Source organism: Lagopus leucura, unplaced genomic scaffold, assembly GCF_019238085.1.
Source record: "Lagopus leucura isolate 7727_CA_CO unplaced genomic scaffold, USGS_WTPT01 Super-Scaffold_100017, whole genome shotgun sequence".
In the NCBI taxonomy this organism is placed as follows: Eukaryota; Metazoa; Chordata; class Aves; order Galliformes; family Phasianidae; genus Lagopus; species Lagopus leucura.
This window is the reverse complement of record NW_024962271.1, coordinates 12647048-12670757: the sequence shown is the minus strand read 5'-3', so window position 1 is coordinate 12670757 and position 23710 is coordinate 12647048. Positions and strand designations below refer to the sequence as shown.

The following is a 23710-nucleotide window of genomic DNA, read 5'->3' as shown; positions in this document are numbered from 1 at the left end:
GAGGGCTCCTTTTGTTGCCCTTTCAGAATACCCAGAACCTACCAACAATAAGGATTTATCCTAATTCCCAAATGTGTTTGGGATAAACAATGAAATAATAGTTGAATTCTGGTCTTGGATGTACAAAGAAAAAAAGTCTATTTTTCTTGCAGTTTAATTGGCTTGGACTAGATGGGACAGTTTACATGTGTGTGCTTTTACAAATACATAAAGATTACAACAGGATTGAAACACTTCTCAGCAGAGAGGGAAAGCTGAGGACTGTGAGGAAGAAAGCCAGCTTGGCCCTGTAGAGCTAAGAAGCAAATTAGAAAATGGGCCCTTTTAGTTTTCATTTACTAAAGCATTTAGATGCAATCTGCGAGACCAAATCCTTGCAGTGAAATAACTAAGAGCAAGACTTTAATAGCAACACCAAAACCAGCGTGCATCCCACGCAAGCAAGCTGAAGCGTTACCTTAGAAACCTCTCAGTAACCCTGCAGCAGAACGAGACTCCCGCTCAGCACCGCCCTGCGATCACTTTGCAAACTCGCACCTCCCGCACGCGCCGCTCCGTGCAAACACAGCGCTGCACGGGGATCGCAGCGCAGTGCAACGCGCGAAACAGCGCTGCTCCGGGCGCGTGGTCACGGCGCTACGTGAACGCGGGAGATCTGGAAGGGTTTATTTAGGATGGGCTTAGCAGACAGAAGCAGTGCTTTAAGTTGGTTGATAGAAGTGTAGCTATGCAACACGTCGCCGACAAGATTTTACACTTACCGCAATGATTCCTGCACGCGGCACCTGGCGCTCCTTTTTAATGGAAACACCCAAAGCCCCACGAGCAAAATCCCTTACGCTTAGCAAGGTGTGAGGCTGCTCACCCTCCTTAAACGTGGCGGAACCCTCAGCCCCGGCAGCTCACTGACCCCGAGCGCTCCGCTCAGCGCGGCCCCTCGGCCCCGCTCCGCACAGCCCGCCTCAGTGCCGCGGAGCAAAGCTGCGTGCGGGACGAGCGCGTGCAGCAAGAGCCTTGCTCCCTACAGCTCCTACCCGAACCGCTGTTGCTGCTGCTATAGGGACACGGAAGCGAGCGAACCCCGATCTGCCCATCCTCCTGCAGCAGCACCGGGGCAGGGGCTCGCCCTTACTGCCTTCCTAGGGATGGGAGGGGAGCAGGAAGCAAGGCGCAGGTACCTTCAGTTCCTTCTCCCGCTCCCCCGCTCTTCTCTTCATGCTGCCGCCTCCGCGCGCAGTAGTCACGCGCACAACCCGCCCACGCACCGCTCCGCCACCTCCCGCCTTTCAGAGCACTACAACTCCCGGCACACATCGCGGCACGGACGCAGGAAACGCCGCTTTACCGCTAACCCTAACGACGCCGCGCCGTTCGGCCCCGCCCAGAACTACAATTCCCATCAGGCAGCGCGCTGCCTCGCTCTCCGGAACTGGAAAAGAGCGGTTAGGAACCGTAGTTGCTAGCGGAGCGCTAGGACGCGGCGCGGTTTGGCGGGAGCTGTGAGTACGGAGCAGGCTGCTCTCGAGAACAGCGGCGCTGAGGAGACGCTGTGCCGCCTGCGCAGAAAACTGAGGAGCGGGGCTGCGCCTGCCGCCTTCGAGGAGACGCTGACATTGCGCTGTGCTTTGCTGTTGAAGTAGCCGAGGCGCTCTTCTCAGCTGTGGTGTCTGGCACACATGTAACCAGTAAAGCCAACACTGTAGGACTTGAAGAGGGGTTTATTTCTGTGCCTAAGGGTAAAAATAAGCGCAGAGCGCTCTGTGCCTTCGTGAGGGAATAAGACCGCGTCCCTCCGCCCCTCGAGATACATCGGAGGCAGGGCTGAAACGCCCGAGGAGCGCCTGTACGGTGCGAGGAAGGTGAGAGGCGGGCTTTGGTGTTGGTGTTTCTGTAGGACTGGCAGGGAGGTGAGCTCCCTTCCCCTCAGCTGCAGCAGGGCGGGGCGTTCCGCCGCTTAGCAGCCATGGCAACCTTCTGTCCTCAGAACAGCCCACTGTAACGACGCCCAAAACTGAAAGCGTGTGCTCTGAACAAGCAGAAAGTGCGGCTGTTTTAGTTGAGAAGGCTAATAAAGTGTAGTCGTTTATCTTTTAGGAGTGTGCTGAGGATACAGGTGGGCTGGGAGCACACTGTGATGGGCTGGGCTCCCCTTTTTTCCTTTTAGCAGAGGCACAGTGGTGGTGTTGTGAGGAAAGCATCATCCCAACTGTGGCCAAGGCATGCAAAGGTCTACGTTTGTTGAAAGAATTAAGTTTATGTCTTAAAGATATCACTTGAAAGTGCCCCTTATTGCACCCCTAGCTGAGAACTGGAAGTTTCCACATTCCCCCCTTCACTCTTGCCCCATTGGAACGATAGTAGAGGAACAGTGTGCTTTGTGAGTTGTGTGAGAACGTGGGCCTATAGCATGAGCTTTGCTACTTCAAGCACTCATGCTTAATGCTATCTGCTCTTCCGTACCACTGCAAATTTGCTTGTGTTGTTTTGCAGTAATTTTTCAGATAGTAATGGCTAGTAGCTGCTGTAGTGTGTAAGTTGGTGTTTCTGTAACTTTAATCCCTTTTTTATTCTTGTTTATGCCCTTTAACCTCTTTACTTTAGATTCTCATAGTTTAATTCCAGACACACGGAGCAAATTCCTCTCTTTATGCGTGAAGTTAATTTCATGTGTTTTTGGGGGGGGGGGGGGGAAGGAACAAGAGGGCTGAATAGGGAAATCTCTTTTGGAAATAAGCAATGTTAAGTTGTTGAGGTTGAGTATGGCACACGGCTCCATCCAGTTGCAGATGGTATTTTTATAATCTGTCTTGCTTTGTTATGCTTTAAGAAACACTGAGCTCTTCAATACAGTTGCTTGTCACATTGCTGTATGTTTCCATCAGGTTTAATCACTTAGGAAGTGCTTTCCGAAGAGGTCATTTGGAATTCTGTGGAAAAATCTCACAAGCTTTTAGAAATGATGCTGGAAATAAGGCTGCAAGGAAGATAACTTGTTTCAGTGTTTGTGGCTGAGATTGTGTTAATATTAACAAAGTAACTGTAGGGCAGATTTGCTGTTCAATGTATTCCCCAAAGAAGAAAATAAACATAGAGACACCAGTTATTTTATGTTACTAACAGAATGAATTTTAATGTCAGATGCTATGTCTGTAGTTCTATTTTGCCTAAAACCAGGTTACAAGTTTAAACTATGTGTATCTAAAATATACTTTTATTAAAAAGGTTGAAATTTTTCACTTGCGTTTGGACACAGGAGAAAGCTGAATGTTTTGTTTCTGTCTCTTCATAATGAAAGAACTAACTTTTCATGAGAATATTGAGAATATTACCTGAGTTTACTGGAATTTAGATTTATAACAGCTCTATTTTGCCATTTGTTTGCTAGTCACGTTGTCTTGCTAATAAAACTGGCTTTCATGCACAGCCCTGCTATCTTTGTTTACAATTTGACTATTTCTGTGTTTTTGTTGCATCTGGTAATGGATTGCTGCTGACAGTTTTGTCTACTTATGCAACGAACAAATGTGTGTTTGGTTGTTGGTTAGTTGTTGGTATTGTTTGCTCATTTGGTTTCTTTGTTGTCAGTGCGTGGATTTCATTCATACTGAAAATAGCAGGTATACCTGTAGCATTACTGTAGCAAAGTTGGGTGTTTTTTGTTTGGTTGTTTTTTTTTTTTTGCAGGAGACAAATAGTGCAAAATCAGCATTTTCCCCCTTGGCTGTTACTGTGCTGAAGTTTTTGAAGCTTGATTTATTAGACCACAAACATTGTGGAGTGGTGGTTGTAAAGTGTTTGAGTTCTTGACCTCCATAAAACCACAAAAAAATGAAAAAAATAAAACCAGTTACTGTGACCAAGGCAATCGCATCGTGGAGAGAGGTGTGAGGACTGCATCCTCTCCTTGGTGCCATCATGAGGCAAATTTGGACTGATCATCTGGCGTCGAAGGTTTCTGTAATAATGTTGGCAGTGACACCTAATAATGTCCTCAGTAGGAAAGCTAGATTGAGAAAAGTCGATGACTGCGTATAGCACTGAGTTGACACATAACAAAGAAGTTTGGTGGGAGCTAAGATTATTTTGGAGCTACTTGACAGTTCATGTCATTAGAATTGTTCTGTTGGTTAAAATGTCAGCGTGATGCGGGCCTCAGTATCATGAAGCGTTATTTCTGTGCCCAGCAGCAATGAAACTGCAAATAAAATTTGGCTCATTTGCAATCACACATCACTTTGGGCTTTTATACCACTATGAGAAGGGAACGTTTGTTCCAAACATAAGAAAAATGCGATCAGTATGTTGTAAGTAGTGAAAGCTGGAAATAATCCTTTGTTGAAAATTTTAACAAAATAATCAGAAGATTGGAAGCAGAGTTGAGTTAAAAAACTTACTGTGGTGTAAGGAGTTGAATTTTTGTGAGGAACAGGACAGTATGGCTTCTTGTCAGGCTGAAATAACGTAGGAGTTTATTAGGAATGCTTACGTGATATTAGATAATGTTATTTATTTGCACTGGTAGTATTTGAAGTCTTTAATTACTTTGGTCAATGTAACTTGTGCTTTATAGTTTTGTTGGAAACTGCATTTAGGTTAATCCTTTTTTTTTTCCTTCTGGACAAGTCACGAAGAGAGTTGTTTGTGATAGAAGACTTTACTGGCTGAAGAGAAGTGTATCTCTAGCATCAGTTTTGGTTAGCAGACACTCCCTGGAATGTCTGTGGATTGTACTGTGTCACTTAGGTCTTCTGATGCTGATCTTTCCTAGCATCACTGTTAGTTTCCCAGTGCTTTTTAAATTTAATATGGATTTATATTGGCTGTTTGTATTGGTGTGTAACAGCAGGGGGGAAGGGGAGGGAAGATTGTACAAAGAGCAGTGTATTTTTTTTTCTTCCTTTTTAATGCAGTTTCTGCCTGAATTGACTTTATGGCCATCATCTAGTTGCATGTACTAGAAAAGAAGAAGCAGTAGTTGTTAACGTCTATCTTCATACATTACTCTGAAACTAACGTAGTGCTTTCTCACATTAATACTTCCCTAATCTCACTTTGTCGTGTAGCTAAGTTTTCTGTTGCCTGGAGAAAGAAATGTGTTCAGATTTATGAGAATTGTTCATAGGAGAATCTCTGTCTTAGAAAGTAATTTCTACGATGACAATGATTGAAAGAAGACTAAGAGAACATTGTCATTACTTTTAGATAAAGTAATTGTAGTCTCACAGCTTAAGTTACGGATGGAAAAGAATTTTATTTGAATTTTGTTGTTCACAGATAAGGCATGTCTGCTGTAGCTGGAACCAGGGGAGACTTGCCTGTGAGAGACGTGGGTTCAGCTCCATCTAGAATTGGAGGATTAGTAGGTTTGTACCAGCTGCTATGTATTACTGTTACAGACTTTGATCCGTGGCTTCTTTAGGTTCTTTCTGAAAATGTTTCTGACATTCACGCTCAGAAAATTGAGTTCAAATAACACTGCAAATCTGGATTAAATTCTGAAAGGTAAAAGATACAATGACCCATTCTTTGTTCATGTTACTTGTTATAAGAGAGGCACTGCTGCAAGATGTTACAAACTGCATATTCTTCATCCTTCCTGGGAAAAAAGAAGGCTTTTTTGCTGAATTGAGAACAAGGCCAGACCCATTAAACAAAATGGGAACCAAAAGTAGGAAGTAATTCTGACATGCTACTAGGTTGCTATTAGAATGGAATTACTGGATTCAGTCTTTTGTCTGAGTGAATTTACAGAATTATGAGTTAATCTTTTCAAGTTTTGAAACAATATGTTTACTTTGAAACATATTAGAAAGGGCTGGACAGGGTCATCTTACATTTTACTGTCTTTGACAGTATCATGTTATTTGCTAGACAATTTCCTTTTTGTTGTTCAATAGATAACTGGTTTGCTATATCATTTTAATTACTTTTTTAATCTGTCAGAGGTGAGAAAAAAGTAATTAATATACAAATAAATGTGAAAAAAAAAAACCTCATACAAATGCAAAAAATGGAATTACTCAGGAACTTCAAAACTTCAATATTTCAAAGTGAGAGACTGGATTATGTGTTGTTGAAGTACATTACAGGTATTGAAAGTAATCTTAATTTATGTTGGTTTGGGTTGAATTTTCAGCACCTGCACGCAATGTTAAAGCTCGGCGAGCTGTGACACAATTCAGTCAGAAGGAGCTGGAAGATAAATATCTTTGTTTACGTGATGAAAACATCTTGCTTAAGCAGCATGCAAATAAGCAAGAGGAAACAATTAAAAGGTATGAGCTTGCTTTTTTTTTTTTAGTTTTGGTTTTATTTCAGTTCTGAGTAACTGTTTTGCTACTTCAGGTATTGTCAACAAACTTACAATTGTGCTGATTTTTCTCAGAACGCTCTTTAAAGTGATCTCTGAAAGCTTGATATTCCCTTCTGCCCAATGGAATCTTCATGTGGTGCATTCTGCAGTCCTTGCTCTGTGAACCTATTTTCTCCTAATTAATGGAAATTGTACTGGTTCAAATGAAACATCTGGAAATAATGTTATTGTGCCAACCTATCAGGTCTTATAGACATGCTTGAGGATTGAAGAGGGTTTAGTCAAAAGAAGAGTTCACCTTTAACATTGTCAACAGATACTGAAGAAAGACAGGGTGGACATGAATGATGGTAAAGATCAATCAGAATTTAGGAGGATATGAGATTTCTATTAGAAGAAGAAAAGGGAAGTAGGTCTCTTGTTTCAAAAGCAGACATGAACTTGCAAAAAAAAAAAGCAGATGTTCTTGTGTATTGTTTGTATTGCTTCAGTGTTGTTAATTTGTGTTATGACAATTAAAGAAATAAACGTAGGTGTAAAGTTTGGATTGTTTTGATGATGTACTTTTCAATTAAAGAAATCCGGAAATCACTGCTTCCTTAGTATAGTTAGCTGTGGTCTGAGCACTAAACCTAAGTACAAAAGTGTCTCTTACGCTTTTAGCTGATATCTCAGTAATGTTTTTGTCGTTACAACCGTAAAGGGTTTTTCTATACATCTCCAACAGAGACTTTGAACAGGTAATATGGAAGCATCAACGTTTTCTCTCCATATACTTGTTTTCTTAGCAAAGTTGCTTAATCTTGTTCACAAGTGAGATGTTCATAGAGAAATTGGTATATGAATTACTACTACCTTGTCTTTATGGACTGAGAAGAAAATTCTGGCTGTTTTTTGGAGAGATGAGAATTGAGATGCATTCTGAAGCGAGGTCTATGTCATTCAGTTTTCAATGAAGAAATTATTGACTAGGATAATATGGAACAAAAGACTTCATTTTTAACTTCTTCTTAGCAGATGGAAACAAGGAGAGCTGTACACTATGATCAGTGAGCTATCCAGAAATCACAATTGGAGCCTCCAGTTATGCACCAATCATAGTGTAAAAAAATTTATACTGATTCGTAAGATCAGTACCTTTGCAAAAAAAAAAAAAAAAAAAAATCACTTAGTGCACTTTATTTTTGTTTTAGTCTCTGATTTTCTGTGTGTATATGGGATGCTTTCCTGGTTGGCAGTATTTATAGCTCCATCTAGGAAGTTGTAAAGTTGTGCCTCTATTTGCAAATTTGCAGCTGGTACTTTGAGTACATAGTGCTATCTTTGTACATAAGATGGATATTCTGAAGAAGAGGCTATGGAAGCCTAATTATTCATCAGCACTTTTACTTCAGAATCAAAATGATCCTTGCAGAAACATTCCACTCCTTGTTTTTTGTCCTTCTCTGTCTTCCTAGAAGCTGAGTAACGTTTGACCTTTATCATTTTGCTAACCTCAAAGCTCCTTTACAAATATGGTTGGCAATCCTTTCTTCAGGATAAGAGATACCTTTGCTGAAGCCCTGGGTAGCATCATGCGTGATACCATTGTACACAAACATAGACAAGCAACCTTCTAGGTGATTTGCTAAAATTTAATGCTGTACAAGCAATCTCAGTCTATGTTCAGCAGAACTCTGTGGCGTTGTGCTGTGTTCATGCTGTGCTGTTATTGAGATAATTAACATTTACTAAATCTAAGATATCTTCTGGTCTGAAGTTAATGAATTCCTGAAGGAGCATCTGGAGGTACTGCTGCTTCCTTTATTTTATTATTTTAGACTATTTTATTATTTTGTACCATTTTTAATGTCTGAAAGGTTCTTTCCAATTGATTTCAGTAGTCTCTGAGTCAAGATCAAATAAATTAGCTTAACTTCCATCTTTTTCATCAGGCTACTATAAAATACAACATGGTGGAGCGACTGATTTGTTTGCTCATTCCAAACAGCATGTCCAGTGTTTTTGTTAAATGGTTTACCAACTGCACTCATCTGCATGGGTAAAATTAGACAGAATGTCCAGATTGGAATGTCTGAACTAATAATTTAAGGCACAAAGAGTCCAGAAATTCTCAATATTGTTTTTGTCTTGATCACCAGAGAGGAATCAATTCCTTAAGCTGAATTTCTCTCCCAGCATCTCTCATGTATCTAGAAGCTTGGAATGAATTTGCAGTAGAGAGTAGAGTTGGGGGGGGGAAAAAAAAACAAAAAACCAAACAAACAAAAAAACAAACCAAAAAGCCTGTTTACAGGCAGGTAATGTTCTGTGACATCCTAAAGTTATTACAGGTTTTTTATGTTTCGCTTTTGTTCTTTTAAATAGAAGCTCCTGTCCACGAGTATACCAAAATAAAACAAGCCTCTTTAAATAAATGAAGTGTGTCCTTATTTTCAGTTTTCTTTCTGAGCCTGCAAAAATAAAATTCCCTGTAAACTAGAGACTGGTTGAAGATGTGTGACCAATTCTGTAAAGTCTTGAACTTGTCTTTCTCATCAAAGCCACCTTTTCTTTCTTTATATGCCAAGTTTTTTCCATTCACTGTTGGGTATGTTTTCTGTTCTTGTATATTACATCACCTCCACGTGCCCTCTCTGCCTTTTGTTCTGGCTTACCAATGTTTGTCAAAACTAAAGGAAATCAAAGGTGCAACTCTTAAGATGCCAAAAGCAAAATTTGTATCCTTTTAAAGACAAATAAAAACCATGCCCTCTGTATCTACTTATATTCTTCAGCCAACTGTTCATTCTCTGAAGCACACTGGTAATATTTACTGAATGTAAAATTGAGTATGGTAACATCAAATATTTAGTCTTTTTTCTGAGTACTTTCTTAAGTATTTCCACCTATGCATTTTAATAGTTTAAGAACTGAAGTGTGTATGTAAATCCTAAAATGCTATAAATGATCAATCTTTGGAATGTTGCATATTACTAGCATTCTTTCAATATTTGAATGTCTTGTGGAATTGCAGCTTTTATAGTTTGGCCCACCACATCCAAAATCTGTAACTTTACTTAACAGCATGCAGAGGTTCCTATATAAGGTCATGCGTTAAAAATTGCATTTAAGGAGCATATGGAGTAAATATGTGTCCTCCCTTTACTAACCTTAAATGATAAGCCTTAGGAAACTGTTATTTGTCAGTGCTATAAAGCAGATTGCTGCACAGTGGTTTCAATTATCTTCAAAGAGTTCTTCACAGGCAGTAATAGTTATATCAAAACCTGAAATTTATTATTCAGGTTCTATGCTGAAATCTTCACAGTGATTATGTTCTTTTCAACAGAATGCTTTTTATGCTGACTTTTCACATTCTTTTTCATCTTTTTTATTATTTTCCCCAGAATGGCCACCAGGTTAATACGGCTTGTTAAAGACAAAAAAAGGAATGAGCACAGTGGTGGCAGCCCCAGGCGGCTGGGTCGTACTGAGGAGCTGGAAGGAACGATTGAGCAGTTGCAGGGGAGAGTTCATGATCTGGAGAAACAAAATGAGATCCTCCGCAGCAAACTCATTTCAAACAAACAGGTCCATATTCAAAGCCATAGGCCTGTTCAATACAAATATGCTCAGTCTCTCGTTAACACTGGACTCAAAAAAGCAAGTGGTGCTGCTGGCACACTGGAACACGCAAAGAAAGGTAAAATTCATGTATACTGAGCGTAGTATTTTATACACATAACGCCAATTATTGCTTAGCTGAAGAAGAGTATGTCTTTTTCTGAATATCAGTGTACATTTGTACCTGCAGGCAGAAATATCACTGTTTTCCCCCTTTTCATGTATTTATAGCAATCATGATAACTTGTGTTTTAAGTCCTTATTTTGAGAATCCACAGTAGTAGGGGTGAAACAAAAGTACAGATTTGAAAATAAAGTAGTTATCAAACATGTTTCCTGATAGTTAAAATTGAGAGACTTTCCTATAATATCTCTAAATGTCTTATAAAAGTATTATATGAGAATGTTTAGCATTCTCATAGCAAAGTTTTACGTCTGTAGTTTGTTTGCACATTATTTGCCTTTTAATTTCAAGGTTTGTTCTCATCTCTTTATACATGTGTGCACAGCTCTCTAGACTTTGGGGAAAAAAGATCTATTACATGCATGGACTTCTGAAAGCAAATACCACAGTGCAGCCATCATTAATGATGCTTTTTACTTTCAAGACTTACTTGCTATGGTAGCCTCATTCTCAGTTATTTACTTCTGGTAACTATGGTTGGAAATTACACTTCACAACTTTTCTGTTTCTATAAGAATATTTGCAGGAGTTGTACTGAGAGCTATTTTATTTTTTAATATTAATAAAAGGCAAATTTATTGGCCTGGATTTGGAACTTCCAAGTTAGCAGAATTGTCTCCTGAACTTCCCCAGACTATGAATTTGGCTGATGGCCACTTATGTTGTGCTTTTCTTGCCACTGGTCTTTATTTTGGTTATCTTCATTATTCAACAAGCCCAAACTGCAAACAATAATCATGTTTTTAGAAAGTTAATGAAAAGCAATGAGCTCTACCGCTCTGAATTTGAGTATATGGAATGTACAATAATATAGTTGAAAATTTTTACACTTAATATTCTTTTTTTTTTTTTTTCTCCTCTAAATAATGCAAAGATAGAGTTGAAACATGATAAATTTACTGAGGCCCAATGCTAGCAGGGAAAGATGAGTTACTTGCTTTGAGGATTGAAGCGCAAGTGTTGATTGGTTATGTTGTGAGGATTTCTCTTGGCATAATAACAGATCCAACTCAAGTGATTACAAGTCCATTTTCAGTTGTTGTTCTTTAAAAATACCATCTCAGTTCTGTCTTTCAAATTAAACTTCCAAAGAAAAATATTTCAAGACCTATTTTAACATCTCTCTTTACCAGTGTATACTGTGTTGCCTGTAGTTCAGATTTTTTAATAGCTACGATTGCAGTTACTCTAATTATCACTCTATGTGAATTTCACAAGAAAATGCTTTTAATGGCATCTATAGAGATGTTTTAAGTGTTCCTACTGTAGGCATTATATTTATCTGCAAAATGCTTTTTCATTTGACATCACAAAAATTTCTTACTTTTCTTTCTTATTAGGAACGGGAGTGCAGTATTTAGAAGTGAGACCACCCCAAACTGTTCCCCGACGTTGTGGCCAGAGTCTGCTTGAGGATGCAAGAGCTAAAATAAGAGATTTGTATGTTATTCATATTGTTTCATTTCTGTCATTGTAACTCATAGAAATTATGGTTTTCTTGAAGAAAAAGTTACTCTTTTCCAAAGCTAAAAGAAAATGAAATTGTTTAACTTCAGTGCTAACAAAAATTGTTTTTATCACCTTGATGTTCTTATCCCTAAAACCCATGGAGCTACATGCCATTGATAGAATGGAATTTACTGATGTTTGAGTTGCACTGATGTTAGCATAGTCTCTGTGGTTTAGCCCTATTTGAGCAGATAAATTTTATTTTAAAGATATTTTTATATATACTAGTATGCTGTATGAAAAAATCTTTAGTAGCTTTATAGAAGGGCCTAGAAGCTACTCCTTATCCTATACTAATCACTTTGAGTACTAAGAAAACAAGAGCTGTTTAAGACTGCCAGGAATCTAGGTGTTCACAGCAGTTTTTCTCTTATTGTGTAAACTCTAATGGGGAAAAAAAAGTGTTAAAATGTCAAAAACATTCAGGTAGCATTTCTTTCAGATATTTCAATTCACACAGTTGGGAAAAAAAAACCCTTAGTTGCTCTAACTTTAGGGTGGAGCAGCCAAGTGCAAGAGTGTGACCAGAAAACTATATGATACTTTTTATGTCTACAATTGGCATATGAGGGAAAGAAGAACTGTAGCTTATGCTTCAAAAGCTTTAGAGTACAGAGAAATATGTATTTATTTTATTAAATGCTTACCTGATTTTGGAACGCGGTATACTTGTTCTGGCAGGGAAACTGAGATCAATTCCCAAAGGGAGCACATTGAGAAACTGGAGCATCTTAGAGAGCTACTTGAGAGTCAGCTGAGAAAGAAAGAAAAAGAAATCGAAGAATCTGCCCTACATATGAAAGAGCAAGAGGCAGCAAAACAAAGGTACTGTGAAAAATGAAAGTCTCCATCATCACATTAGAGTATGTGTTCTATTCATTTCTTTTTTCTTTGATGAAACTAAGTTATATCATATTGTACCAAATGACTGTGGATAGTTCTAAGCTAGGAGAAAGTTATGGTAATGCTTTGTGATGATTGTTTTTTGCTTGATTTTTCTTTTAAGCAAACAAATAACATTTTGGAGAATTGATTTCCAGCTGAGTCAGATTCCACTGAAGTTGAGATCATTAAACTTGGTTCATCTGTCAGTTCTTCAATACAAACTCAGATAAACATTCTTGTGAAATGTCTCACAGTAAAGTGTTTGTGAATTTGATCTCTTCTCTCACTCTTTCTTCTTCCAGTTTTACAACAATTTGTGCAGAATTGTGTAACTTTAGATGTATTTGCCTACTGTTTCAAATTCAACCTGGTACTTTTGTGTTAAGGATCAAATAGGTTCCTGTTCTGTTCCTTCCTCATGAGATGTCAATGAAAGTTTTACTTGGATGTGGGGGAGACATATGGTTACTTTTGCCTTCCTAGGGGATCACGTTATTATATGTGTGCATTCTTTTGTGCTTCAGTAATGTCACCTAAACCAAACTTGATAACAGATATGTTAAGTTCTTAAAAGTTACTTTGCCTGGCTGAAGACACTAAGAAAGCTGAAAAATGTGTATTAGTAACCAGAAGGGTGTGTCCCCCATAATTTCACTGCTGGAATAGTTAATGGAAAGCTATTAATTACCATGTTTTTCAAGTCTTGTTGTTTGCACTGAGTGAATCATAGCTACTGTTCTCAGCAGGTTTACGTGTAGTTGTAGGTACCTGTAGAAATTATCTTTAGGTTTTCATTAGCTTTCATTCTTGAAAATCCCATGTTACTAAGAACAGGCTGCATTAATGGTTTCACTCAAATAAACACAAGAATGACAAAAAAATGTCTAATCTTCTTTGCATCAACACAAGTTTTTGAATAGTGCTATGAGGAAAAACTGGAAATTCAGGTAACTGGTAAGGTCCTCTTATTTTGCTTTTATAGCATATGTCTTTCAGTTTTTCTACAGTTGGCAACTTTTCCTTGTATCTTCTTAGAATACACTTGGCTGTCATCTAATTAACTCCCCAGACACAGGGGAGTTAATTTGTTATAATTGTTCAGAAACTGTGAGATGCTAAAAGAAAGATGCTTTCTCCAGTTTTCCTGTATGTAACTTCCAAACTTTAGGAAAGCATTCTTTATTCTGCTAGCTGATTATGAAATTGTTGTGATTTGAATAACTGAAGGATTTTTTTAATGTAGTAAAGCAGCTACAGTTGATACTCATGGATTTATCAGCAATAAGGGAGAAAGGTGCTTGTTATTCCGAGTCCTGTAAGTGAAGGAAGCCCATTAATATTTTAAAGCTATCTTTGCTCACCCAGCTTTCTTGACTACAATTTCTATATAACAACACAAGAATGACATAACAATACACTGCAATATATACTGTAGGGAACCTGCTTTAGTAAGGGCATTGGTCTTAATGATTCCCAGAAGTCTCTTCCAATCCCTACAATTCTGTATGATTGTGTGAATTTAGCTGTTACGCAGCATCCACCTTGGTTGATCATTGTAACGCATCTGCAGCCAGTGTTTATTTCAGTATTTCATTAGTGACTGTTTGGGGGTTGTTTCAGAGAAATGAATTCTGGCTTAATTCTTACTCAAGGAACTTGAATTAGAACACTGACTCTAACTTGTGGATTGTTGGACTAAACCTTTTCTTAAGTACAAACTTCAATTGCATTTAGCTTGAGTGTTTCCAAATTAAAAGTGGCCAGAAAGCATTATAATCTTATGTTTTGTTGTCTGTGACATACAGTGTGTTAGTTAAAACTTTCAGTCTCAATAATCACAGTTTGTGAGCAGCGAGCTTCAGTACCTTGGATTCTCATGCTAATTTCCACAAATCATTTTAAAAACCATCTCTGGAATGCACCAGTAAAACAGGTATTTGGCATTTATATCTGTTTGTGTTTTCTAGGTTTTTGACTACTTCTGCTTCTTCTTTTGTAAAAATACGGATGCTTATTTGTCAGGTTTTTTATTCCTTTGACTTTTTTTTTTTTTTTTTTTTTTTTTTTTTTGCTGCAAGGCTGTTCTGGAGTTGCACTTGCTACACTTTGGGATTTCTAGACAGGAAACATCATATTTGATGATGTACTGCTGACTTCAGTGTTTGAATTATAACATTGCAGACCTGGACTAAAATGTGGAACATGTTAGCCTCATTGTATTTGTATTGTTTTGAGAGACTGCAGCATGTATAGGGCTGTTCTAAATCGTATCAAATATCAAAACAACTTTAATTAGTGTTTCCATATCAGATTTCTCATGCTGAACCTATTTTCCTAAAGATTGTGATGTCTTTGTCATTTGGGGTTAGCTCTATCAGCTAGACAAACAAATACAGACTTTTATATTGGCATTAAAATAGCCTTCGTAATGTATGTATGTATGCTTCCAGCTATTGATACCACTGTTTTTGTTTTCTACAACTATGTTTTCAGTTACACAACGTAAAGGTGTTACTAAAAGGTCATTGTTTTTTCTCTCTTTATCTTTCACTTCCTTTAAGGGACAAGAGGTAAGGGAAAGAACAATAATGTATGTCAGTATATGATTTTGTTACTTCCCAAGTGTTGTAAAATAAAAGGGTACTGCATATTGCTGTTCTTTTCTTTACTTCTCTTCTTGGGAGTCATGTCTTGCTCTTTGGTGTAGTCGTGGTTAAACACTGTTAGCCTAGAAGCCTTTTGCTTACTTTGCCAGACAGAGTATATGTGAGCCTGAAAAGTGTAGCAGTGGTATTCTTTATGTTTGTTTTTCTTGTTCTGAATGTGATTAGGAGAATGTTTGAGATCTGCAAGTCCCATTTGAAAGAACTGTCAGGACTCTCTAAGAGCAATCTTGGTTTTGTATCACTGTCCTGCTCATATGGAAGTAAAGACTAGATGCAAGAGATGTGGTTTAATTAGACCTCAATTTTATTAGCTTAGCCATCTGGGAATTACTGGCATAAATTTGTACAGTGCTGGTCAAGATTCTTTAATTAATCATTTCCTTCTGTTGAAGGTTGCTATTGGACCCCCATTTCCACACAGCTGCTCCCCAATCTATTGTTGGGATCCTACTCTATTGTTTTAATCCAAAAATCCTCCTAACTGCATTTCAATTCCAGTCTTTCAATCTAGCTTTTAAATGAAGTTTAGAGTGGAAAGACAGTTTATATTCCATATTTCTGTCCTTGTGGCAGAAAGTATGTTAGAGCTAAATCAACGTGCTCATTAATCAAGGGTATTGCTACAAAAGGGCACCAGTTTGTTTTCATTTTCTGAGTTCATCTGCAGATATGCCTTTGTATCTCCTGGTTCTGCAGCAGAAATTTTGTCTTTTAGGGCAGTAGAGAAAATATTGAATGAGTGATCATGGTGCAGCTTTATTCTTGTAGGTTATTTGTGAAATTTTGAGGAAAATATTACCTGTATTAGAGAAAGGTAACATGGTCTTTTAAATTCTTATTTATCTCCTATTTTAAACCACTCTACAAAATGTGGGAGGATGTTCTGGGAGCAAAATAAGTCAGCTACCTGGGAGGGAGTGTGAATAATCACTTTGTCTTCTGTTCTACTGTTTTGTGACTTCATTTATGGAAAACCAAAATAATCTTCCTCAATTAACTTCCTTAACTAAACCTGAAATTATTTTGCTCTTAAACAGCGTGCTCCTTGTCATGTAGCTTCCTGGGATAAATACTGTTACAATTCTAAGAATGGATAAAAATATGAAAAGTAATTTTTCTCACCTGAGTTTAACTTATTTACTGATAATATCAGTACCCAAAACCTGTTTAAATCAAGTAGTGCTTTATTCATTGTTGAAAAAATAGTTAATGTTGATTGTCAGGAGCCATGGGGTTTACATCTGTACATCATAAATTTCTCTATCATCTGCTCCTTTTTTCACTTAAAAGAGGGAAAAAAAAAAAAAAAAAAAAAAAGCTCTCTGCTTAAAAAAAGAAGGGGGTTGGGGGGAAGGAAAAGAAAAAGCCTTTGAAGGCATCGGAGCCTTTGTTTGATGTGTGGAACAAGATTAATAAAAACGTGCCACTACATTAGCTTTTAAATAGCTAGCATGAGACGACGCTGCTGTCTGTACTCACCATAACTTTAATTTATGTAGATAACATGTTTTAGGCATATGATTGTCTTAGCATTGTGTTAGTGTTTCTTGGGGATTTCTGAGTATGTTTATCTCCTGTGTAAGGACAATTAACTTGGCAATGCCAAAACACAATGAACTTTGTTATTTTAAAGCATAAGAGGAAAGTATTTTGCATTCTCAGCTGGTTTACAGATGAATACATTTTTTTGTCTATTTTCTTGGTCCAGTCTGGCACTATGACAATTCCTCCGATATACCTAAAACAAATAAATATTGGATGAGAAATTACTTCTCAAATGATCAAGATTTGTTCTGCTAAGTCAGTTTTCTTAACAATATTTCGTAGGTGTAAACTGTAAAAGAAAATTCCATAAAATGGTAACAAATACTTTGAAAGGTGGAAAAGAATTGATTGGAAAACAAATAATCTCTAGGTTATGGATTGTTTTCTTTTTCTCTATTATGTAGTGTATGATAAAACCAACATCTCTGCATATTGATTGCTCCTATGAATCCTGAATTACTTACATTCTGTAACGTAAATCATAGAAGGCAAAATTAAGTTGGCTACCACATGCTAGATCTTCTCCCAAATGTATTGTAGAAAGTTGATTTCCACGATATCAACTTAACAAGACAAAAATAATGGGACAAGTCATTTTGTCATCTTCAAGCTCATGATGTGTTTCTTTTTAATACGATTTTGAAGGTCAAACATTCGAGACAATGTGGAAATGATTAAGGTCCGCAGACAGCTGTTTGAGAAAAGCAGTGCTCTTTCAAATATGGAAAGCAAATTTCTCCAGCTTCAAGAGGTAATTACGATTTGGACAGTGACATTGCATTACTCTCATATGATCGTGCTTTAATGGAAGATAAGTATACACATCTCTTGATTCCAAGTTATTGCTGAATACACAAAATTTATGAGAACATCATCAGAAAATGCAGGATCCTAGTGATATGATATTTTTCTGCTTCTTCACAAATGTGCTAGCAGAATTGTGTATGCTTGCAGGGAGTTCATTATTGTTTGTATACACATTTCAATTGGTAAAGCTGAATAATATCTGTTTGCTTAAAAGTTTGTTTAAACCTGAATCAGCCAAAAAGTTGTGAAACTGTGGGATGTTAAGAGTCTAAAATTGTTTTCCGTGTAGTGATATTTAAGTTGAAGTTGCTACCAAACATTTTTGCAGTTTTGTTGTTAAAGAATTTTAATGTAACCAGTTGAATGAAGGAAATTTAGTAATCTTCATCCAAGAACAAAGGACTCTGAAACTATCTGACTTAAATGCTTGATTATCATAGAATCAGAATTGCTCAGGTTGTAAAAGACCCTCAAAATCATCAAGTCCAACCACAGCCGAACCGTATTACCCTAACTTTAACACTGATGAACCATGTCTCTGAGCACCACCATCGTATAATTGATTGCAGACTGACCATCCAGGATTTCATGATTTGTAATGTGGAATATGCTAATCAGTGCAACTAAAATTTAAGTACTATGAAGAGATAATGCTCTTGGGCAATCAGTACAACTGTTTCTTTTGTGCAGTATTTCTGGGGGGTATATATTCATTCTCTGTAAAGGATTTATTTCGTATTGAGGTACGTTTCCCTAAGGAATGCAATTTTAGACTAGGAACATTAAACCTGAAATTATCATCCCAGTTGTTACCATGACTGGAATCATGGGATATTTTCAAGGAGAACTAAATAGAAAACAGCTTTGGCGTCATCTAAAGCAAAATGCTGACAGCACTGTCAGGTACAGAATACCCAAGAAAATAATGCACTGAGAGGGAGGAGTAGGGAAGTTAAAGTTTATGAAGAAAGTTAATGCAAAACCATCAGTAGAGGCACAGATGCAGAAGAAGAATGAAGTTGAAGCAAGGAGATTTTACTGGAGGACATTTTCAGAGCTTTTCATGAGAAGTTTCAAAAAAATAAGTAGATTGAGAACTGATAAGTGAGGAGATTCAGAATCAGCTAGAAGTAGAAATCAAGACCTTGACTGCTGGATTTGTTTTCAACCCTTTTGGAATTAAGGGAAGACATAAGAGTGAAGTGGTCTGGGAAAGGCAGCTTTTCCAAGGTTTCTTTTGTATTTTTTTTTTCCTCCTGTACGTGTAGTGAGTTGAGTTATTGAAATGGTAAAGAACTTATGAAAAAACTGAATGAGATGTGGGAAAGACAAGTTCACCTAGACACTTGGAAACAGAAGAATCTTCAAGGCTTGTGATTTCAAGGACCAAAAAAAAAATAAAAAATGGAGAGAACTGAGAAAAGCTGTAGATGACTGATTTTTAAGCTGCCATTTTTTGAAGTTATTGAAAGGCAGTTCACAGATATAGGACAGAGCAAGAGAAGCACTGAAGAAGGACTATTAAAAATTGATGAGTTGTATACTTTATCTCACTCTGGAAGAGTCTGCCACTGTTGTTTGTTCTCCTTCAGATTGTTCTTATGTAGAAATGAGATGTGAGAGGCCAAAGATATGGTCATTGACTGGGTTTTCTGTCATCTTTTTTCTTTCCTAGATATTTGTATTTCATCTGAACCTAAACAGTTGGCATTGGATTTGCATTCAGCTTCTTCATTTAATTACTTTTTAGGAATATTTTAAGGAAAACATGAAGGTTACAGTTATTTGTATATAACCATTGAACATTATCTGTTCTTACACATGTATTTGTCATATAGCCATTTTATTAAACAGGAGATTGGCTTTTAGGGTGTTTTTTTTTTCTTTCCCCAAGTCATAATTCAAATGTGTTTTACATGAAAATATTTTATGAGGTATTATTAAATATTATGAAATGCAGACACTGTAACATTAACTAATATTCTGGAAATAGAGTTTCTATCAGTATCCTTCTTTTAATATAAAAATTGGTTAAATGTGCCCTAATAGTAACAATTAGACTAAATTAAAACTTAAAAGAAATCACAAGTCCTTTATTAAATTACTGCTAGTGATGAAATACAGCCTAGTATATTGGGATTATGAAACAGTTATGTATCTACATCTAAGGGTTAACAGATCTGTGGCAAGTTCTGTGATTAACATAACTGTGGTCAGCATTCATTTTTGCTTGCTACTGCAGTGTTTTTGGTCAGCATGTCTAACCACTGTAACCACAGCAAAATCTTTTAATTGTTTAACAGATGTATATCTTGGTTCTTTTCATTATGACTAAATGGGGGGTTTAACGTTCACGAAAGCAAGAAGAATGCTACCTTCTCTTGGCCATGTGTAATTGAATTTTTTTTCCAGTTTCTTAGTTCAAGAGTGTCTCCTATTGACCACGTTGAGAATATGTATCAAATGCTGCCAGGAGGGAACGCTGTTAGAAAATCACTCATTACAATGATCACTGATTACAGTGATAACGTTACAATATTCTGCATATTTTTTGACTCCACCTCCCCATGATTTTCTTCTTTTTTTTTTTCGTAGAACCAGAGGAATTTGAAGACTAGCCATGATCAGTTAATAGCAAAAAGTGATGAGCTGAGTCTCCAGCTTAAAGAGGAGCAGTTACAGTGCCTTCGTCTTAAAAACGAATTGCAGTTGGTGACTATTAGCAAGCAAAGGACAGAGGAGGTGAGACTGTGTCCAAGATGGCTAGAAACTGCTTTGGGTGATATACACAGATAAGGGAAACTACCTTTTCATTGCTGAAGAGTAAATAGACTTTTCAAACGTATTTAGAAGACTGACCTGATCATATCACAGCTAACACATTGGAGAGAAAATCCCATGGTTGCTACTTGCATTTCATAAAGTTGCAAACCATACTTGTCAGCCAAGCTGTGTAATCACTGCACCAGTGTTTGGACATTGAAGAAATGCCCAGAATTTCATTATCAATTCTAATACTTAACAAGTGGTATGTTAAGGAGAAGCAATCATAATACTTGACTCGTTGATCGTATTTTGCTATTTATTTAGTGAATTAAGCATTTCTAATGCAAAAAAAAAAAAAAAATTCTACAGCTTGAGACAAAAAAATAACTAGATACTGTTGTTCTTCAGCTCATGCATGCTGACTCACAACCTCACATGAGGATTATGAGAGAGCTCGTGATATGGTGGAAAAAAAGTTTTTGAAGTATTTTGTGGCTTATTAGACACGGTTGTATGAAAAAGACTAGTAAGACTTCCTGACAATACTTACAATATCAAGTTTTAAGTAATCATCTTTTTAAATTCTTACAGTTTACTGTTTGATATTTCCTTACTATCTTTTTGCGTTTAAAATTTTCTTCTTCATTTTAGTTACAGCAAAGAATAAATGATCTAGAGCAAGAGAAGGAAGTCTTGAAGGAAAGCTATGATAAGCTATCAAACAGGTAAATCATTTAATTAAATCTACTGTTTAATGGACAACCTTTTCTGATGCCAGTTAGAACAATGCAAGCATACTAGAGCATGCCTGTTGCCTGCTGTGGGTAGGCCAGTGTCCACAAGTGCCACGTTATTAATGTTTCCTTGTGGTTTTTTTATGATGATGTTTTTTGTTTGTTTTTTCACAAGGGCTGTAAAAGACGAGCCCTTTTCTTGAAAATGTCATTCTATTGGAAGCTCCTTTCAAAGTTGATGGGAATTTTGCCAAGACTAAGGCTGAAAATTAGATCTGAAAAGTTTACAAAGAACAAGTATGAATTTGTCAGTTGACTCTTATTATGTAGTCACTATCCAAGAAAAAAATTCATTTGGATTAAAGATTGGGAGGAATTGTTTTCATATGACCTTGTAATGCAAATCTAGAAATGCTTAAACCCTCTCCAAAGGAAGCGGTGCCAGATGTGGTTGACCATTTATAGTTACCCAGATGGCTCTGTCTCCAGTTGAATACAGTAACTGTGCAAAGAAATTGCACGTGAATTCAAGTAACAGTAATCTTAAAATTCAAAGGGAGAAAACAGCAGAAGTGGGCTCTGTTCAAAGGGACATGAATATTAGCATTATATAGGCTTCTTGCCAAACTGATGTTCATTTAAATATCTAAATGCTGAACTACTATCAAAAAATAACATTACTGTGTTATTTATTTTTGTGACAGCATAATCTTTGAAAAACTGAAGTAATGTGTAGCTGCATATTTATGTGAAGTAAGTGTGCATAAAGATATTGAATGCATGTGTAGCTAGACACAATGGTAAAAAAAACCTCAAAAATTTTAAAAGTTTGAAAACTAAAGATATTTTATATCTTATCTTGCTAAGATTTATTCTTTCCTTATCAAAGCCAGTCACACTTTGAAGAGTGGTAAGTCTAAGCAATTGTAAACCATGCTGTCTTTTCTGCAGCTGTGTAACATTACCTACCAAAGTGATTGTGGGTTCTGTGCATTGTATTTACTGCATACTATGTTCAAAACTATGGCACAGCAAGGTTAAGTATATGTTATTGTAGGACTGGAATCATTGGTTAAGTTCACACGTGCTGTGAGAGGCACCATCATCCTGTATGACAGTATGTATTTAGAGAACTGTCTCAAAAAATAGGTGTTTTTTTTTTTCAATCCAAATAGAGATTGGATATGGGTTGAGAAAAAGAATTTAGGGAGTGATGAAAGTATTTTTATGAAGACTGGGAGTTGAGAATGTAAACTCTTGCTAAAGGTGTTGGAGCTGAGAATTCAAGCTATGTTTTTTCTTTAATCTTCAAGTCATTCTTCAAATATGCTGTAGGTATAAATTCATTTTTATGTACTCACAAACACTTTGTGTAGTCATTGCCCTCAAAACTGGCAGTTGCTATTCAGTCAGCATGTACAGTCTTCCAAACTATGTGGGCTGTCCCTTCTGCCCTATTTCTTTCTTCTCTTTGTTTCTTTTTTTCCAGTTGTGGCTTTTGTTATGTGGAATTCTGGAATAGATAGATGAATGGATAGATAGATGGATAGCTGAATGGCAGAAGTACAAAAAGAAAAGTTATTTTTTTAACCAGATAGCTTCACCAAAGTGCGTAGCAGAGAGAACTCACTTATTAATGAATACTATTGTCAGTAAACTGCTTTATGACTGTTTTTAAGATGAAGGGCATTTTTCTGGTCAATAATGCAACTACTTGATAATAATAACATGAAGCCATAGTACTCAATGTATAAATTACAAGAAAACACAGCATTTACTATGTCTTCTTACCCACTGGGAGTTGTACTGTAAATTAGGTAACATCTTTACTTATATTTCAGTCTTAACTGCACATTTTGTTGTGGTTTCAGCAGTTCTGATTCTGTGTCTATGCAATCCTTACTACACCCAGATTGGTAGTTTACAAGTAAATAATGTGTTACAGGAAAAATAATTATTCTAATGTCTGCCCACCTCAGTTTTTTATTTCTTTAAGTGGAAGAAAGATTACTTATTATTTCTTAATCGGTATCAGAATTGTTGTTCTACATTATGAGAAAGCTGTTGTCACTTTGTGGTCAACGTTTCTTTGAACAGGCAACTGACTTTAGGCTCTGCATCTTTCACAGATTTAAAAGAAATCAGGTGGGTGATCCTAGTTCTCTGCATTAAGAGGTTTTGTATGCGGAAAGAATGGTTTTGTTAGTTGTCAGTTGCTGAGGTTTGAAGCTGTGGATTACTCTGGAATACGCATCTGAATTCCTTTTCTAGTCCCACAAATGTTGTGTGTTGCCAACTTTTCTGACTTTGGAGCTCTAAATTAAGGCCAGTTCCTTTGCTCATCCCACAAACTCTTTCATGTTTTTTAACCACAGCCTGAGAAAGGCGCCTTGGTTTCAACAGCAGCAGACCAGCATATGTTTACTTAATTCCTAAGACATGATGACAGCGGTCTCTGTGCCACAAAAGGCTTTCTTCTTTATTATTTTCTGTTGAAGTTGATTTTGAAAAGTTCTTCATATGCCACATGTTTTATTGCAGTGTCTTCAGTGTGACCCGTGAACAGGAATGGAAATTAAAGGAAGAGCAACTGAAACTGCGAATTGCTGAACTAGAGACTGCTATCAAGTCTAGTTTAGCCGAGAAAGATGAACTAGAGACTGCTATCAAGTCTAGTTTAGCAGAGAAAGATGAA

At 37.0% G+C, this 23710-nt stretch overlaps 2 protein-coding genes across 5 annotated transcripts in view; one reads left to right on the top strand and one right to left on the bottom strand.

The window, feature by feature from the left end:
• Positions 1 to 1242, bottom strand: part of FTO (FTO alpha-ketoglutarate dependent dioxygenase) — a 226093-nt gene extending 224851 nt beyond the window's left edge. For all 4 annotated transcript variants that reach the window (XM_042877158.1, XM_042877154.1, XM_042877156.1 and 1 more), the window contains exon 1: positions 1179 to 1242. In XM_042877158.1, the coding sequence (XP_042733092.1) occupies positions 1179 to 1217 (39 nt within the window). In that variant the 5' untranslated portion in view covers positions 1218 to 1242. The remainder of the gene's footprint in view (positions 1 to 1178) is intronic.
• A 190-nt stretch (positions 1243 to 1432) lies between these two features.
• RPGRIP1L (RPGRIP1 like) overlaps positions 1433 to 23710 on the top strand; it is a 57018-nt gene continuing 34740 nt past the window's right edge. Inside the window, 10 exon segments of the mRNA XM_042877218.1 lie at positions 1433 to 1859; positions 5275 to 5363; positions 6137 to 6275; positions 9703 to 9998; positions 11444 to 11543; positions 12294 to 12437; positions 17354 to 17459; positions 20111 to 20257; positions 20933 to 21006; positions 23557 to 23648. Of these exon segments, the coding sequence (XP_042733152.1) occupies positions 5282 to 5363; positions 6137 to 6275; positions 9703 to 9998; positions 11444 to 11543; positions 12294 to 12437; positions 17354 to 17459; positions 20111 to 20257; positions 20933 to 21006; positions 23557 to 23648 (1180 nt within the window). The 5' untranslated portion in view covers positions 1433 to 1859; positions 5275 to 5281.